General features: G+C 40.0%; 1 protein-coding gene across 6 annotated transcripts in view; it reads left to right on the top strand.

Moving 5' to 3' along the window:
* Window positions 1-10,873: 10,873 nt before the first annotated feature.
* CTNND2 (catenin delta 2) overlaps window positions 10,874-19,849 on the top strand; it is a 585,077-nt gene continuing 576,101 nt past the window's right edge. For 5 of the 6 annotated variants that reach the window (XM_015854430.2, XM_015854428.2, XM_015854427.2 and 2 more), the window contains exon 1: window positions 11,868-11,961. In XM_015854430.2, the coding sequence (XP_015709916.1) occupies window positions 11,925-11,961 (37 nt within the window). In that variant the 5' untranslated portion in view covers window positions 11,868-11,924. Of the gene's footprint in view, window positions 11,216-11,867; window positions 11,962-19,849 lie in introns of those variants that run through there. The other variant, XM_015854425.2, reaches the window with a different exon arrangement.

The following is a 19,849-nucleotide window of genomic DNA, read 5'->3' as shown; positions in this document are numbered from 1 at the left end:
TTTTAAGCCAGGACTGCATTTTCACAATCATACAGTGCAGTGAAGAGGAAGGATAAAAAGCAATTGATTTAACTAATGAATTCTTCAGTTACTCCAAACAAAAGAAGAATCCAGGAAGTGGAATCTGAATCACAGTGCTGAGTACAGAATAACATAGGAAAGCATGTGGAAACAAATGACCAAAGCATAAACCTCCTGAAAACAGAAAGACATATCACAGTAATAAATGCTTAGCATGCTAGCAGAATAGAAAATAATAGTAGTTCGTTATCCAGTAGGGAATAAAATTACCATCAGCTAGGAAAACCCAATATTTCTTATCTTTTTGAATCTTGCCTCCCACAGATTCCCCATCCATCACCATTTGGCTTTCACAATTGATCAGTTCACAAAAGTAGAATAAGATTTCAGCCTTGAACAAAGAGAAAACTGGTATGCATGCATTCAGGTAAGATAATTGCTTTGATATCAGTTGACTCCAATAAGTTTCATTCTAAATGGTTTATGGAACTGAAATAAACACTGTCTCTAGCACTTATTTTTGAAAATTCATATAGGAAAGAAGGAAATGGAAATAGTAACCCTGGAAATGGTAAAAGTCAAAAGCTGGAGGATTTAATGTGGATTTTTCATTTTTTTTTCTTCATTGTTAATCCTGAATAACCTTGATGCAAATAAATAAACCATTTGTGAGTAGAAAAGTTACTGAAATATTACAATATGGATACCAGTTTACATGGATTTGTAAAAAATTAAGTGTCAAATTAATATAATTATATTCGTAGCAGGGTGGCAAGATTCAGGGGTAGAATTGAAGCACAGAAACAGTTAAGACGTACTTCATATCAAGACAATAATGTTAAGTATTAATGATGTCTCACATGATACTCTGGTAAACAGGTTAGGGAGATATGATCTACATGCGATTAATTACAAGAAAATCCAGATAAAACCTGCTACAGTGTGGGTGTAAATCTTGTTGGAAAACCATAATCAGGGGTAGCTATCAACAAATTACTGCCCACAGCAGAAGAGGTCTGATTGGAATTCATTTTTACTTAAAACTTGTCATTAATGAATTTGATACTGAAATAAAAAGCAAGCTTACTAAAAGCTCAAATGATCGAAAAGCAGACGAAGCTGAAAGTGTGTTGAAACATAACATTAGAATTCAAAATGACTTTGATAAATTACAAAAATAACCTGACAAAACAAGAATGTTAGCAGTGAAAAATGCAGTGTGCAGTTGTGCAAGTAAAAGGTGAAAAGAAACCTGTTAGAAATTAGTCCTGTGGGAAGAGGTAAAGAATGTGAGTATGTAAAGGCTACTCTCAGAGGATTGTTTTTGAAAGACAGAGCACTTCTAAGCCATCTATGTAGCCCTACTGTGCACCTATTATCTTGTACTGTCCTACATATTCCAGGAAAGGATGGGAAAATACAGTACCAACTGAATGTTTACACTGAATAGCTAGGGCAATTAACTTAGGCAAGTTAAGTTCTAATTTGGAGTATTTACTTGAATCTAGATACACAGGGAAAAGTGTGAGTCCTACTCTACAGAAAATTGACCCCAGAAGATGCTAGAATATTTATTGGGAAAAGAATAATTGTAAGGATCTTGAAAATTTGTGAGAGATACATACCTTTTAAAATGGTATTTTCCAGTGTGGAACTACAGTATGCCTGCTGGATATCTTGTTTTCTAGATTAACTACCTGTATCACCATGAAAAGGGAGGAAAGGAAGAGAGGAAGGAAGGGAGGAAGGAAGGGAGGAGAGAGGGATGGAGGGATGGAGGGAGGAAGGAAGGGAGGAAGGAAGGGAGGGAGGAAGGGAGGGAGAAAGGAAGGAAGGAAAGATAGGAGAGAGATGGAGAGGAAAAAATTAAAAGATCTTTATTGAGTTTGGAGGGGAGTCATCTTAATACTCTCAAGAATTTACAATGAATAAAATCATCAAAAATTTCTTGGAAAATATGCTCTTTTATATTGCACAATGAAAGGTGTGTTACCAGTCCTTTCTGCAGGAATTTTTCAGTTTTATAGGTTGTACAAGTCTAAGACAATGAATTCTGAAGCTATTTATGATTCATCCATGCATTTTCCTACATATAGGAAAGCTTCTGCTTTTCTCATATAATCCTTGGAAAAGAAAAAATGACTGTAAATCCCACCTCCCTACTCTTTTGCTACAATAAGCTCTAGATCTAAGAAGTCCTCCAATTCAACAGTTCATTCAGAAATGTGATTGCTTCAAAGTGAGGGAACAGCTTTGGTTTGAGTCTCACAAAGATGGAAAGGGGAAGAGTAAGCTGTCTCTGGGGAGGGCTCAGGTCTATGGAATATCTGGACAGATAATGAACTGGCTTTCTAGAACAGACCTCTGTTGTTACCAAAGCTGTTTTTTAATTTTATTATCAGTGTATTTCTTCTGCCCGTAAAGTACCTGTAAAAATCAGTCTTTTTCTGTAGTTGCATTCTTCTATCTGCAAAAGGCTATGTTTCTTAGAAGCTGAATGACGCTTTCCTCTGAATCTTTTTAATAAATATGCTTAAGTAACGGGCCTTGTCTTCTTATTTTAGATCAATTTTCTTAGGCAGGTGAGCTTTACCAGCTCAAAGAATATAAATAAATACTGTAAGGATATGTAGAAAAAGTAAAAACTATGTGAATTGTAAAGGATATGTACATACTTGTAATGTAAGGACACTTCATAAGTACATTTGGTAATAGCCACCCTGCATGAAAATAAAAGGAAGAGATGGGAAAAGTAAAAAACAAACCAAAACAAACAAACAAAAACAAAAACAAACAAACAAAACAAAACTCACCAAGATTCACAGACACTAAGATATAAGAGACAATAACAAGGATTAGATATTTCAGACTGCTTGTTAATGAAACACAACTGAATGAGTCACTCGAAGTCTTGGAAAGGTTAAACTAGCTTTTCCTAATTGATAACAAGAGCTGGGGTGAGAATTAAGAGTATTACAGACCTTACAAGAACAAGAAAACTTAGTCTGAGGGTCTACAAGGTGTTTATTACAGTGTGTTTAAGAAAAGAACCAAGCCATGGAATGGGCCAAAACTCTTGTCCACCTGAGCTCTGCACCTGATTACTGCAGTCTATGCAGTATTCTTGGCCCTGCTACCTTTTCTGTGTGACTTTGCTCTCTCTGTGGAGGTAAGCAGAGGTGACTCACCAGCAAGCTTCAAGCTATACTAGGCAGCAAGTTGGAGGAGATCAGAATCAGGAAAAAATCAAATTTGGACATGGAGATGTGTTAAGCAGTGAATGAAGTGGAGGATGACTCCTCTCATCTAGGGAACCTTGAATGCAGAAGCAAATACCGGTGAATAGTAATGGTTTGCTAATAACCACTAGCAAAGTGATCATCTGGAGAAGGAGAGCAGGGTGTTCAGCAGTGTTGTTCATTTCTACGCAAATGCTGTGGGTGCTTATGCAGGTGCAAATAAAGACACTGCACACTACATGGCCAGACATGTGTCCTATGTACCTCTACTGGGAATGCACACTGAACCTCACAACTGAATGATCTTAACAGGAGCAGATAATAGACTGGAATAGGAGAAATCTCTTCAGTCTTAAACTCCAGTGGGTTTGCCAAACCTCTGTACATACTCAGGAATTCTTCAAGTAATAGCTATGTTATAACTTCTGTTCAAGAATGATGAGGAGAAGGGGAAAACAGTATTGTAATCCCAGATGTATAATCTTCTTTCATTCTCACCTTGTAATTATATCTAGTTCCCATTAAGCCACTGAATATTAGGTATAGACAATGGATTGAATGATTGTCATGGGAAAAAAGAGAGACAAATCCAAATGTATTGCTTACTAAGCAGGCATAGTTTCCTACACCTGCTTAAGAAAAATAGGAATTTGGTAATGGACAGAGAAATATAACAGGGTCCCTAAGAGTAAATGTGAAAGCCACTGTAGTCTGTTAGGATGAAGGAGTATGTCTTACAGTCAGTAGGGTACTGTAAATGGAATTTGACCTAAAAGTAGCAACAGATCTGTACAGAGGTCAGTAGCACAGATAAGAAGAGTTTGAAGGATGGCTGTAGTAGACAATAAGAGTGAAAAGAAATCAGATGATGATAGATCTGCAGAGACAAGAAGTTAAGAGCAAAGGAAGCACCTGTGATATAGTAAGTAAAAGAGCCTTCTCAGTTAGCCCTGGAAGGCAAATAAAGCTCCACTCATCTGAAAGTGTAGGCAGTACTGTTATAGTAACGGTCATGACTATGTCGTTTTGGCCATTCTCCACAATAAAATACAGCAGTTTACATTATATGGTTGGCAGCCTTTTATTCCTGTAACATTCTTTGTGAGTCACTTACAAGAAAGAAAGCAGGGAACACCGGACAAACCAGTGGGAGAAGCCTGCCAAAAAGGCAACCATACTCTGTGCATCTACATTTCACTGTATGTACTATGTTGGGATGGCTCTTTGTTCTTGGCCACTCGAGTACACTGGCTACATTAAGAGATGTTTTTGTATTCTGCATACTTACATGGTTTCCCTTCTCCAGAGATCTCCATTTTATAATTGAAAACGTAGAAAACAGGCATACAGAAGTTATAATGAACTCTGTGAAGATCCATAACAGAGCATCTTGACCTTCAATCATCTGTTACAATGACTGCGTCATACATGTATATATATATATCTGCAGTGCAACATACTGATAGTTCACTATTCCTACTACTACAGATATCTTGAGATTGTTATTTGATATGTTAGAATTACAGGTCAGATTTCTTATAGTAGAATAAAACAATATTGTACCAAAAGAACAAATCACTAAACTGATGAAATAAGTATTTTTCTTCACTATAATGCAGTGGCCATTATTTCTACATATAAACTGTAAGTGCAAGGTAAAATTTACACATTCTTCAGAATAACACTTGCCATTTTAAATACTTATAAGCATAAGCTGCATTGTTTAAAGAGACATTTTTTTTTCTTTTAAACTCAGTGTATGAAAACAAAAATCGCAGCTTTCCAAAACCTTATTTTAGATGACACCGCAAAGACAAGACAAAAAGATGAGATACATTACATTACAATCCTGTGACTTCTAGAGACCCACATCTACAAAGCAAAGATGTGGCAACCTAAACTTCAAATTCAATGCAATACATGAAGATCAGAGTTTATGCTGTGTCACAAAACTGCTAGAACCAGTATTAAACTGGCAACCATCATGTCAGTTGCTCACTGGAATAAAGAACAGAATAAAGAATCTGAAGCCTGATAGTTACTTACTAACATTTATTCTGCAAAAGATGTTCAAACAACCAAAAGCACTGCACTATTCTCTGCTGCTTTATAACAGCTGAAAAATCTGCCAAGCATCACAAAGTAACATAAACATCACCAAAGGTCACTGAATCTAATATGATTTTCTGAACTGATGTCCTAGGCTGGGAAAAAAAAAAAAAAAAGTAAATTGCCATCTGAATTCTTCATGTGGCAAAGGTAACTTACTTAAGGGATATGATTGACATGGGAAATGTCAGAGATTTTTTGAACTTCAATTGAAAGGTTTAACCAGTTTAAAGTTCTTCTTACTGTTGAGTTTATCAGAGCTGTCACAGAATACTTTAAACTTGTCTCTAAATGGACTGATTCTGGTACTAACTGTGCTACTTTTGAACATCTACAGCTGTTTTGTGGCATGCAGCCACAGAAGCTGTGGGAAATCCAAAATCCAGCCCCTAACACCAGCTAAATAGATCACATTTAATGCAGATAAATTTTTAATAAGATCTTGATTAAAAATAATAATAGTAAAAATCTTAATATTTGGAGTTGGCAACATCTTATTATTTCCTTCTTAGTACTATGTATTACATAATATTACTTTTTCTTTTTTTTTTTTCCTTCTTGCATGAAGGGTAAAAGCATCCTAAATTCAGTTATCTTTCCTTTTTTAATCAAAGCAGGTGGTACTGATGAAATACATATATCTATTTTCCATTAAGTTAAAAATAACACAAGGTGGCCAGGTTTGCAGTAGTACAGAGATTTAAATAACAGGATTAGACCAAAATAAGCAGATACTTTTTCTGCTGAAAAAGCACAGGATAATAAACTCATATTTCTCTTTGTGTTACCCTGAAACTGAAAGAGCAGAAGCAGAACAGAAAGTTAGAAAAACATTCAGTCCTCATGTGTCCCACATATTTTCCCAATATAGTTTTCAGCACTAACTTTAGATATCTTTGATAAAGTTTAAACACTGGACAATTTATATTTGTTTTAATGTTTCAATAAAGTTTTTATTATTTCCATTTTTAGAAGATTATTGTAAAAAACTATTTTTCCAGGCAGAAAACCATGATGTTGAAAACTTGTAAGTATAATTCACTGTTTTACTTATCCTCCTTATAAGAAAGGAAACCCTTACTCATCCATCTCACTCTTGGTGAATGGTCTTTTAAACAGTAGCAAACAATGTTCCTTCCTTGTTAAAATTATTATTCTAAAAAATTTAGTTCATTGAAGTGAAATTGGCACTGAAGACTCTATGGAATGCTGACAAACATGACTCTCCAATACAAATTACATACAGGGCTACAGATAAACAGTTACAGGAGAATCTCTAACAAAAAGAGTAAGACTGGGCAATCAGCAATAACCAGTTAATCTGATGCACTCTAACATTTGTCTTAGACAAATTCTGGGGACTGACTGAAGGAGTTATCGGGTCAGAGTGGGAGACAATCATGCATGTGTTTCACAGCTACGAAGTAAAAAAGTGCACAGCTAAGAAAGAGAGGAAATGGTGGAGTTTTGGTTCTTGATCCCCTTGGCTGAAATGTCTTTTCTTCCAACAAGAAACACTGACATTACTCACAGGTATAGTGCAAAGAAGCGGAAACTGGAGCTCATTTTTCTGAAATCTGTTAATATTACAGAACTCTATTTCATACTGCATCTATATCATCAACAAAATCCACAGTTGCTGCCAGGCCTCAGTGCATAAAGAGCATACTAGAGGACCTTGGATCTCTGTTGCAATTGGTGCACTCTATAATAGATTCCAGCTGTGATATCAGCCTTCCACAAGTGGGGCAACCACTTTGAAAGCACCAAGAGTGTAAAAAAGAAACTCCAATATATATGTGTAAGGAATATTGTAAAGAGCCTTCCTGTATACTAAATACTAATGTGCACATCATGTAAGAATACTACTGTGCATGATACATAAAAATTTATGTGAAACAGAAAATTTTGCAAGAAGTACTTGCTAACCTTCAGTGGTTCCACATTTCACAAAGGCTGCTAGTGTGATTACTAAATGAAACTGAGAGTGTGAGTCTGGATAGGCATCAGGTGAGATGGCAATCTCCTGTGCACTAGGAAGACAGATCAACTGTCTCTGAGAACAGAAAGCCATAGTGAATGGAAAAAAAACAAAAGTATGTGACTTTTGGAGAATGTTACTCATGGTGTTAATAGGCCAATTTAGCTTCAGCTTTCCTGTTACTGACTGAATATGACAGAGAATAGTTTAAAAAAATACACTACATAAATTACAAGACATGCCAAGTCATTCACTTCTTTTTCAGGGTAAGCAGTACCTCAACTTTCACTGAGGTCTAAATAGATGTTGAATCTCCTGGTTCTTTAAACTCTGACAGCCATTCACACCATAGAAAAATATGAGCTAAAACACATGTAATTGGATTAAATAAAAGGATAGTCCATGTAATGACATTTCACTAACTATTATTCAAATAATCCCTACCTGAATCTGTGGCAATATTTCTACTTGGTCTTTTGCCGGACGGCCTGTACAGCTAGGATGGACAAACTCAACACAAAGTATAAACAAGTACAGTAGAAAGGGAAAAAAAGAATCCAAAAAGCACAATGCCATTTTCTAAATGTTACACCTTAATCCTAAATGCTTTTTCAGCTTTAAGTGCACGAAGGAATACATTCTGAGAATAGCTTGGCATTTCAATTGACACTAATAGGGACAAACTTGTTTTGAACTATTAAAACTAGACTGTGATTTTCAGCTGAGTTGACGCCTTAGTGCTCATAAAACTGGTTCACAAGCAGATGGATTGAAATTAAATGGGATTAGGGTGCAGAAATTGTTTCTGAACATTCATGACTTTGTATAAACTGTGTACAATACATTAATTTCTAACAGCAAAGTTTATTTTTACCATGTTGGGAAGAAGAATTTTATTACACTGATTTTTGTTTGAACTTCTGGCCTTCCATCCTCTGCACAAGACACCAGAAAGCTTTAAAATTATATTTCAATTAAAAACAAAAAGAAAACAACCCATTAAAAACAAAAAGAAAACAACCCAAATCTCATTTAATTCAGATGTGTGCAATTAATGGGAATAATTATTCATATTCTCTCTCTCTTCTTCTTGGAGGTACATGAAATTCCTACAGTCCCATTAACCAGGAAGTCTTAGATAAAGTTCTGTTATGAAATAATTGTTATTGAACAAGACTGCTGTTTATTTGTGACTGATGTGCTCGATTGAGTTTTTGACCTTTTTGTATCATTGTACATGAAAATCTGATATGATGAAAATGTCAAAATGCTTAGGAGACAAATGGAAACTATTAGCTAATATTCATTTATTTTTAGATTAAATACAAACAAAAACAACAAGCCAACAAAAAACGTTCAGTCTATCTTTTTCATAGAGATTTTGTTCACACTCATAAATTTGATCATCCATGAACAAAGTTAGGAAGAAAATCCCAATCAGGGAACTGAGAGTTGTCTTCAGTACATACAATCCAACTTTCCCAGTGCAAATATACATTCATTTACAAAATCTGCAGGTACTACAAATTCAATTGTATCTTCCTTCTGCCAGCCAAGCTTAGCACTTAAACAATAATGCTCATAACCAGACAGAGTCAAAGCCAGCTGTGTCTCAGAATTCAGAATACCATATACTTCTTTAAAAGACTGCTGCTAAAAAACCAATATTTTCATGGGATCACAAGCTTATGCAAATGCAATCATGCAAAACTTCTCATGCTATTTTCTCTTTGTCTTAGAGAACACCATTCTCATTCTAGGATTTACATGCACTTTACTGTTAAGTATGCACTTGCGTACATAATACATCATAACAACTTAGGAAAAAAATAACAGTAAATTAAAATATTATAATCCAATGTTGACCTAACTTATTAAGATAATATCATAGTCAAATGGGAGAGAAGAAATTTGAATCAGCTGTTTCAATATGCTCCTGCTTGGTTTTCATTAAGGCACCATACTGTGTGTCTCAAGAAATACACTCTTCCTATTGGAAACATTTATTTCTATGGATGTTGTCTATTTCTTTTTAATAATTCCACCTTTGAATGATTCTTAGAAAGTGATAAAACAGCAAAACAATAACCTCTTTAGAGTATTATCCCAAATAAGAAATATTTGTTTGCTGATTTTTTAGTTAATTAAAAAAGGCAAAAAAAAAGTTCTACTGATTCCAGGATTGCTAAAGGTTGCCTGCAACAAGAATCTGTTTCCTACACCTGGTTTTAATTCAGTTACATTCTTAGTATGCATAGCTCCCATTGACATCATCATGACAAAGAAGGGTTCTGCCTCCAGCAACCCCTAACAAAGGATTTCAGTAATCTTCAGATGAAATACACATTTAAACGCTATCTGAAAGCAAGTAAATCCAGTGTTTTCCATTCTGCCCAGAAACACAAAAAAGAAACGCGCAAACCTTGTACTGAGAAGGATTCATCCAAGAGTAAATGTTTTCATGTTGAGACACACAGATACCATTAGTGCTGGTGTCCATGTTACCCATGTTTTAGACAGATTGTCTAATTATAGGATAATGGACATTTCCCTGTTCTCCTTAGTTAGATTTTTAGTTAACCTCAGGAAAAATAAAAACAAACAAAATCGCTGCCAACTAACAACAGTAATTCACAACCCCTGCATATAAATTTAAACAATTCATAGTTGTTACCGCTCAGACAGAAAACTATCTGGAAAAAACGTAGTACTGGATTTAAATCTACTCATGCTATGACTGCTTTTTTTAACCTAGGAATTTCACTTGCCCTTATCTTCAGCAAATAGAAACTTAAGGCCTCAAGGCCATCTGAAGATATTACAGTTAGGTATAATGGACAAAGACTTTTTACAGCTTCTCTGTTTGAAAATCCTGGCCTTGATACCTTGATACAGTCATCATTTCCATATCTTTTTTTTTTCCCCCTTCTAATTAGAAAGGGAACATAGAAGTCGATGAAGTTAACCAAGGATTATGCTGGATACACCACTCCCCAGACACAGCTTAAATGAGCCTGGCATCACAGGCAGCCTACGGCTGAGAGGGCTGCAGGGACAGAGAAGGGAGCAGCCCACACCTGCCTGGGCTTCTGTCTCATCAGAAAGACGCTGAGTCATCGGGAAGGGGCACACAGGAGCTACGACAGGAGGAGCTACGACAGAAGGAGCTACTCTTCCAGGAGCTGCCCTTACTCCTTTGTACTTTCTCGTCTCCTTTTCTCTTCATCTGCATCACAGAACAGGAGGAGAAAGGCACTCCTGGAGGGCCGGGTCGACCCCCTGCTCCCACTGCTGCTTCTTCCTCATCCTTCAGGCCCCTCCACGGGCGGCAGGGCAGGGCAGGCACCTGCCGGAGGTTGCCGAGCATCCCCTGCTTAGCGGGGACCCGCTGAGCGAAAGGTGGCAGCAGCGAGTTGCTCTCAAACCTGGAGGCGGCGGTCCCTCTCACCGAATCAGCTCAGTCCGGTGACGGACATCCCTCCCGAATTCCCTGCTAGTCCATCACTCGCTCGCACTAACTCCACCGCGCTGCCCTGGGGGGCGGAGCAGCCCGTCTCAGCCCCCGCCCGAGCTCAGCCGCGCGGCTCCGGGCCCCGAGCGCAGGTGGTACCGCGCGGCGTGCGATGCCCCGACCGCCCCCGGAGCGTGGGTTGAGCGGAGTCCGCTTGAGATCGGAACCCGCTATTCCACTGGGGCACGGCGCCGTAACGGCGCTTCAGCGGAGCGGTGGAATGGGAACTTTCGGGCGCGCGATGTCATTGCGTCGCACGCAAGTTTCTCGGTAAAGGGTTAAGCGCATACATAAGTAAATACGACTTCCATATTCCTCGCGCTCTTCGCTCGCGAAAAGACTTCTGCAAACACGGTAGGTTTCCCACCAAAGATGCAGAGAGAAAGCTACGGGATAACGAGCGTGGGCGTCACCCAGATCCCATGTCTTCGCTTCTTTCCCCGGCGAGGAGAGCTGCCGTGCGGGGATCCCCGCGTCCCCTCCCGCAGCTCCGCTCTCTCCCCGCTTCGAGGCCTCCGCGCGGCCCCGCCCGGCTCGGGCTGCTGCGGCGCCTCATCGGGCGCGGGGCCGCCCGCCCTTCTCCGTTCTCCCTCCTCCTCCTCCCCCAGCCAGCGCCGGCTGCTCGGCCGCGGCGGGCGCGCTCCTGCTGGGGAGGGGACGGGAGGGAGGGGCGGAGGCAGGGCGGGAGGCAGGCGGGCGGCGAGAGAGGCAGGCAGCGCGGCGGCGGCAGATGCTGCGGCGGCGGCCGCGTCTCCTCCGGCCACATCCCGAGCCCGCCTGGCGCGCAGCGCTACGGCGCGGCCGCGCAGCCCGGCTCCAGCCGCAGCCCCAGGCCCTCGGGGCGGTGGGTGCCGAGCGCGGCTCGCCCCGGCTGCCGGCCGTCCTGAGCGCTCCGGAGCGCACACGCACGGGCGCGCCCGGGGGGGGGGGACGACGAAGATGCTGCAGCTGGTGCTGGGCAAGGTCAGGACCTTGCGGTGAAGCCCGGGGCTGGCGCACCCCCCTCCCGCCCCCTTTTCATCCTTGCCCACCGAAGTGAGGATTTGCCGCTGGGGTTTGGTGGATGCTCGGGAGGAAGCAGGCTGGAGCGGCGCTGATCGGTGAGTACGGCGGGCATCGTCATGGTGCCAGGTCCCCCGCCTCCCTCCCTCCCTTCCTCTCTCCCTTCGGCTTCTCGGTGCGGGCTCCTGCGTTGCTCCCCTCGGTGAGGCGGCCGGGAGCCACGTTTGTGCCTGCAGACGGGAGGTAACAAAGTGCCTCGTTCCTTCCTCCCGCCTCTCCTCCCCCCGTCTCTTTTTTCCTCCCTTTTTTCATACGCCGCCTATGTAGGGCACAGCGGCGGCTCCGTGCCGCCCGCCGCCCCGCGCCGATGCTCTCGTTACAGCGGTGAAGTCATGGGCCGGGGCGAGGAGGAGGAAGGCGCTCGGGCCCTGGGCTGCTCTGCGTGTCTGCACGGCTCTGAGGGGGTGTCCTTCCTTTGAAGTCCCCCCCGCAAAACGTTGAGCTTGGGGAGGGGGTGGGGAAGGGGCTGCGGAGCGCTCGCTGATCTATTTTTAATGGCTGAAAGGAAAGATGCTCTTCTTCCCTGTACCCTTTCCTTACTCTATTGCTGGTGTGTAATGTGCTCGCATCGATCGGGCAGCGCGGAGCCGCGGCTGGGTGAGGGCACGCGGAGGAGGTACAGCAGCACGAGTGGTGCTTGTAGTACACTAACCCATCTGGTCAGAGAGATCGGAGAGGAAAAAGAAAACCCCGAACTGAAATCATTTGGGGAACCATGTTAAATTTCCCCTGTAGGGACCGAAGGCATGGAAATGTGGAAGCTGAGAATATTTTGTTGTGCTCAGATGTTTTCTTTTTCACAGTTTAAGTGTTTGTGTGTGCTTTGTTCTGAGTCAGGGTGTCATGATTAACCTCCCATGTTACAGGAAAATAGCCTAAACTTAGATAAAAATACGAAGGAAGCAATAGGCCTCCATTAAACAGCCAGCTGTTAACTTTATTGGCTGTTGCAGAATATATCTGTGCAACTAAAACCACGTTTGCCTCTTTTATTGGTAATAACACAATGAAATAAAAACTTCATGTTGCGGGCTTTTTTTGTGGTCTGCACATAAAGTGGAAATCCTGAACCGTAGTTGGTAGCCAACTGTTCTGTGGGCTGTGCCACACTCACAGCTGAACCACTGGGGAGTGAGGGCATACCCAGAGCCGTGCAGGGCTTACATAAGTCTGGTATGGGCTTCTGCTCAATCAAGAGGAGGGAAATGATGTGTGTCAGCCTGTATCTCAGGATGTACTCCTCCTGTCTTGAGCTCGGGGAGTTACCTGGCTGGGCTGGGCTAATGTTGTCCAGGCATCTTGGCTAGCTGGTCAATGCAGAAGTGATGTGATGTTAGGGAGTCAGTGCAGGTCTGTAGGGAGGGCTTCTGTGTGCCCTAAGGTGGTCCTTAGGCCCACACAGTTTTGGAGACCCTGTCAGTTGGTTGGCACTGTGGGCATAGGGAGAAACCCCAAACCCAACCACCGGGGAAGAGCGCAGTAATTAAGCAGAACTTGTGCATTTTGTGGTGATCAAACATCCCTGTAAGACCAGTTCTGTGTGAAGCTGCCCCTCTCATTTGGAAATGCCTTTCCCTTTAGGGAGCTGTGATGAAATATCATCAGTCTGTGTGCTGCAAAGCTGCACAGAACTTGCAATAGATCATTCTTATTAGTAAGAAGTTGATTAATGGCTTGAGGATATGTTGGATGAGATTCTATTGGGAGCTTCAGTACAGAAATGGGAGATTGCATCTTGGTCGCGGTGCTGAGAGACGGTTTTTGCAGCTTGTTATATAAGAGAGGCTTTGAAAAAAGAGGAGCGGGCTGTGCTGTGTGTACATACCAAAGGAAATACCTCCTAAAGCTTCTGGTAGGAAGCAAAGTGTTTTATTTCTGGATTCCAGTTGCGTGAGGGTTTGTGGGTTGTGAGAAGGATGCTGTGGGGAGGAAGCTCCAGCTACTGTGCTGAGTTCTGCTTGTCAGGTCTCTTAGCTGATGCCAAGCAGTGATAAATGGCTCATCAATGGCTCTAGCTTCTGATTTTCACTTTTTTTTTTTTTTTTTTAAATAATGCTCCTAAAATTATTTCATCCTCACATAATGAACTCTGACAGACAGCTGCACAAAATAGAAATAGTATCAACTAAAAAAAAAAGTGTTTGCATAATTCTTGTTTGCATAATTTACCTTTGCTGATGGATGGTATCAATTTAATGACTACGATCTGTTGTAATGTGTTTGTGTCTCGAAACGTGTAACACCAACTTACACTACAAAGGAAGGGATGGAGCAGCTTATTTTAAGGGTTTGAAGAAATCTGTTTTTAAGTAGGGCTGTGGATCGGCATGTAAATTGAGCAGATAACAAAATCAGCAGAACTCATGACTGTTAAATTTTGCACTAAATTTCAGATACATTTTCTATTTCATGGTTCAGCCTGATACGATTTTTAGAGCCTATCACTTGTGGCAGTTCTTGCATATCTTTGTTAGAATGCCAGACGTACATTTCAAGTATTCCTAGAAGCAACTTGTGTTCACGATTGCCAGTAAGATAAGGAAAACACATCATTAAGGCACTCTTTACTTAAATAAGAACCCATGGTCTTGATTCTTATTGATTGCACTTGTAAGTCATGAAGTTTGATATTTCCAGTTACAGCTTTATCTGTCAAAAATGAAATGGATTGTTTTTCTCCTTTTGAAGGTCTCAGTATGATCTTATTGCAGGATGAATTTTGGGTGATTATTTAACTGCACAATGTTAAATTTAGTAGTATGCTTACATACAACAGAAGTAATACATTGCAATGGAGGCGGGATTTTTACATATATAATGCTTTTTTTTTTTTAAATGAAAGAGTGACTCTTGAATAAGACTAAAATGTCTTTGCTTTTGAATAAGAGATTGATTTTTGACTTGCAAAGTCAGTACATCTACAGAAGCATTATTTTTTTCTGATTTTAAGGGGGAAACATAGGACAGCTATGCAATATTGGAGATAAGAAAATAGGTTGCTCAGAGAGGTGGTGGATGTACTGTCCATGGAGGCATTCAAGGTCAGGTTGGACTGGCCTCTGATCAGTCTGATCTAGCTGTAGGTATCCATGTTCACTGCAGGAGAGTTGGACCACATGACCTTTAAGGGTCCCTTTCAACTCTGCTCATGAACTGCAGAATCAGTGCATTTGGTTTATAGTTGTTCTGTAGTTAGGGTACTTGGAAAGAAGTCTGGATGGAGTGGGATGGGCTGAAGTGTTTTCTTCTGTTCCCTTGGGATGTGCTAACGTTGTGTCATGAATGGGCTATAAAAGCAGATTGTCTGACCAGATTCCCTAGCAGTATTCTGGTCATTATAAATGTAAATGAAATATGTTATCTGTTATATGCACACTGATATCTATGCTAATAGGTTTTTTTTTGTTTGCTTGTTTTTTGTTTTTGTTTTTTCCCCTCATATGAGATGCTTGTTTATTGTAAAACTAAGAAACAGGGAAACATCTCATTATCTGTGACAGCAAGCATTTAATGTTTAAGTTGTTCTTGGCATGCTAACTTCTGATGCATCCTACTGGCTCTTAATCTCCCTGTTCTGATTTCAAAAACTCAGTTAAAGGAATAAGCAGTTACTTCAGGAGACATGAAATATGGAGGAATATGTTTTATCTTGATCAAAAGGGCACTCTCTGTTTTGTTGAGGTGGGGAAAAAAAAAAAAAGACCGCTAATGAAATTGTATTTCTCAAACCTACACAAAAACTGCAAACATTAAAAAAAACCTATGTATATAATGTCAATCTTTGGTGTTATACTTGATTGTTTTATTACTTTAGCCATTCTAGCTCTATAATGTAACAAACCACGTATTTCCACCTGTTTACATTCATTTTGAGAAGGCGGAAATATGCAGATTTCACATTGAGTGCTAACATAAGTCAAGAGCATCTAAGAGCCAAGGGAGCTTTACATCAAAGGTTCTTTGGGGGAAGATTTTGGTTGTTTTTGTTGTTGTTTTGTTCCGTATCCCTTTTTTCTGTTCTTGCCAAGTTCATAGTTGATTTAATCACTCAAAATGTACACAGTCCAACTTTTGTGTCCCAGTGGCGCAAGTGGTAGGAATGCCGCGTTGCAACACCGGAGGCCCTGGGTTCGAATCCCCCCCGTGGCGCAAGTGGTAGAAGTGCCGCTCTGCTACACAGAGGCTCGAATCCTGCGCGGTTGGACTCGATGATCTCTAAGGTCCCTTCCAACCCGCACGAGACTATGATACTATGATACTTTTGATCAAGAAAGCTTCTTTTGGAAGCAGATCATAAAACTTAAATTTGATACCAAGCAGACAGTATTAGCATAAGAGAGTCACAGAATGGCCTGAGTTGAAAAGGACCACAAAGACCATCCAGTTTCAACTCCCTGCCCAGAGCCACATCCAGCCTGGCCTTGAATTCCTCCAGGGATGGGGCATCCACAACCTCCTTGGGCAACTGGTTCCAGTGCATCACCACCCTCTGTGTGAGAAACTCCCTCCTAATATCCAATCTAAACCTCCCTTGCTTCAGTTTAAAACCATTTCTCCTTGTCCTATCACTGTCCACCCTCGTAAACAGCCATTCCCTTTCCTGTTTATATGTTCCCTTCAAGTATTGGAAGGCTGCAATGAGTTCTCCCCAGAGCCTTCTCCTCTCTAAGCTAAACAAACCGTTTCCTCAACCTTTCTTCATAAATACCTTTCTTGATATATATTCCCCTTTCAGCCACAGGTATGTTTTTCTTTCCTAACACAGTAAATTATTGTTCAATTAAGCAATACCAAAATATCCCTTTAAGGCTGAATTTTTCAACAGAGCCAAATGAAATTAGGCATGTAGCATAAATAAGAATTTTTTTATGAGCTTCTTAATTGTTTTAAACACACTGGATTAGACTTGACCTAAGATAAATTAGTATGTAAAAGCTAACTTATTTTAAATTACTAAAGTGTTTGGGGAAATAATTAGAAGTAAGTTTCAATGAGGTGTCTTCTGGTATTCTTGTCTTAATGTTATACCTCTCTGGGTAGTAAGCAGGTTTTGTTATTCTTGAACGTGCAGGTTCTACTCTTTCACAGAAAGTAAGTTTTTGTCCCAGTCCAGCTAGCATGCTTAAAAATAATCCTTCTCCCTGCCAAAGGTTTGACTGTTACCTTACTTGTTTGGTATGTGGAAAGGCAGAAACCTTTTTGTGCTCAGTTTTTGTCATGGGGAATTGTATAATGTTGTATAATGTTGAATATGAAGGTGTCTGAAGACTAGACTGACCCAGAAGTCTGGGTCAGAGAGTGGTTATCTATGGAAACAATGGCTTGAATGTCTTCAGCAATGTAAAGGAGTCAAGGTTAGAGAATCCCAGGCAGAGGAAGCCTGCTTGGATAAGCCATGTTGTTGTCGTCATGTTTGCAAGTGTTTTCAGAAGCACTGAGCTCTTTAAATAAGCTAAGATCTGAAAGCATTTTTGAAATAATCTGTCTCATGTTTCTTATGAGAGCTCAACTCCACTACAGCTTTTGAGTATGTCCGATGGCAGCATCTCACTGTGGGATGGTTTGGAGCCTTTGACAGGGAGACAGTGTGATCTGGAAGCTGAACTCTCACAGAACATTTTCTTGGTTTTTGGGTTTTGGGCTTGGGTTCCAAAACACTGTTAATGCTTGAATGGGTCTTCCAGATAGATCATCTGGTGAGTTCTTACAGATCAAAGTCTGTAACCATTTTGACAAATTGACAAGAACGATGAATCATTTTGTTAAGCTGAGTATTTCTAATGAAGTACCTGTGTCCAGGGTAACTGGACCTTCAATTCTGTCTGTCTAACCTTGTCTGACCAGTTGTGCTTACAAATACAGTGAATGAGTGAAGAAGCTTTGGGTATTAAAAAACAAAAACAAAACAACAACCCTATCTTGTGCATTCATGAAGCAAATTGACAGTAATTGAAGAATCCTGTTATTCTTGATATTCTTACTGCTAATAATATTTTTGAAGCTTGAGTTATAAGAATCATGTAGCTTTATATGTGGATTTCCACCATGGTGCTGAAGTCAGTCATCTAGTGTTGCATGGAAAAACTTAGAAATGTGAAAGCACGCCTTATCTTTGAAAGAGTCTTTAATATGGAAGGCCGAATGCATTCTCAGAATGATTACTATGAAGAGAATAATTGAAGATACTGGCATTTAGTTTCTTTATTTCTCGTTAAACCAAGTTTATAGTATTTAAGCCCAAGAGAAAGAAGGTTGAGTAATAAGACTGAAAGCCCTGCACAGGAATCACTCTATTAATTCTCACATACCTCTCTGCAGTGTTTCTGATTTCTTTTTTAGATGGTAAAGTTTGGTTCACTCTGGATAAAACAGGATATGTGATCTGGCACAGACCTCATTAATGACTGACTAGTACGTGTGCTTTAATTTTACCATTGGCATATAGAATCCTGTAATGAAATGTATATTAGATACATAACAATATTTCTTCTTTTTCACCTGTATGATAGTCTGCTGAAGATTTTTATAGGATCAGAAGTAGGTATTTTTGGTTACAAGTTTTTCTAAGAAGGTTGGCAGCTTCTTGTGCCTATTTGCCACTTCTGGCTTCTGTTGTCTTTACCAAGAACAAGTACAGTATCTGCACAAAGCCTCAAGGGTCTCAGTGGTCTCTGTCTTTAATCTCTTCAAAGAAGGATGGGTAAGTTGAATTTAATTAGAAATGTGCATGTCTAATGAAGGAGTAAGTTTAGAACTGAAGATTTATAAAAAATCTGACATTAGAAACAGTCATGGTACAAAGGAATCTTACATAAGAATATCAGGATTGAATGGAAGCCATCATGCATTTGAAAAGCTCAGTGTGCTATTCTACAAAAGAATTTTTTAATACGCTCAGGTAGATAAGTATTTAAAATGTGCCATTACATTTTGTGCATTAAAATCAAATACTGAGGCATGCATTCCTGGTCAAATTAGGGAAGTTTGTTAGCCTCTGTGTGCTTCCACTGGGATACTACACACTAAATTCTCAGTGCTGACTGTCATAATGAGCTATCAAAGGATGGATAATACTCCTCATTTCAAAAGGAAATAAACACTTCCTTATATTGTGTCACCTCATATAACCTAGCAGCAGTTGTGTTCAGTGGATGAAATGTGGAACTATGATATAAAACAACTTTGGCATCTCTTTGCTTCTCTGATGTGGAGTTTTGAGCAAGTATTCTAAATGCTCCCTCTCTGTAAATACTTTTTAATTAGAAGTAGACATCTAATCAGCTTCATAATTGTTACTTTTCTGTCTGTCTAGAAGATACAGTGCATGTGTAAGTTTCTCTGCTTTTTTTATATTTTTTATTTTTTTTATTTTTTATTATTATTCCTACTTTATTTGAAGATGCATGATTTTTTTGTAGTGAAGAATAATTATTTCTTTTAGCTCGTATATATTAGGATGGAAAAATCTAAACTGAGCAGAGAAAACACCTTGCTTTCAGTGTTAAAAACCAAATTCTATATTCATGTTTTATGCCTTTGCTTTACTTCAGAATGGCAAAAGCTTTGAATGGTTAGATTAGGGAATTTATTTTGATTTCCAGGGTAAGAATTTATTTTTATTATGTATTTTACATACATGAATACGTGTGTGTGTATGTATATGTGTGTGCAGCATTAGGGTTTGAGGGATATAGTATATCTGATGCTTAATTCCATCTAAATGCCAGATAATCCTGACCTGCATTGAGAACTTTGCGTTATCTCAGATTTTTAAGACCTAGCATCTCTGACCTCCTGATTATGCTGGTGTCATTGGAAAGAGTAGTAGGCAATGTCACTTCACACAGAACTTGATCTTCCCATTAGTGTGTGTATGCCTACCTGTATTTTTGTAGGTGCTGTTTGCTGTGTTGTGTCAGGGTGCAG

The sequence above is a fragment of the Coturnix japonica genome, chromosome 2, assembly GCF_001577835.2.
Source record: "Coturnix japonica isolate 7356 chromosome 2, Coturnix japonica 2.1, whole genome shotgun sequence".
Classification (NCBI taxonomy): domain Eukaryota; kingdom Metazoa; phylum Chordata; class Aves; order Galliformes; family Phasianidae; genus Coturnix; species Coturnix japonica.
Note: the sequence above shows the minus strand (reverse complement) of the source record. Positions and strands in the feature narration are given on the sequence as shown.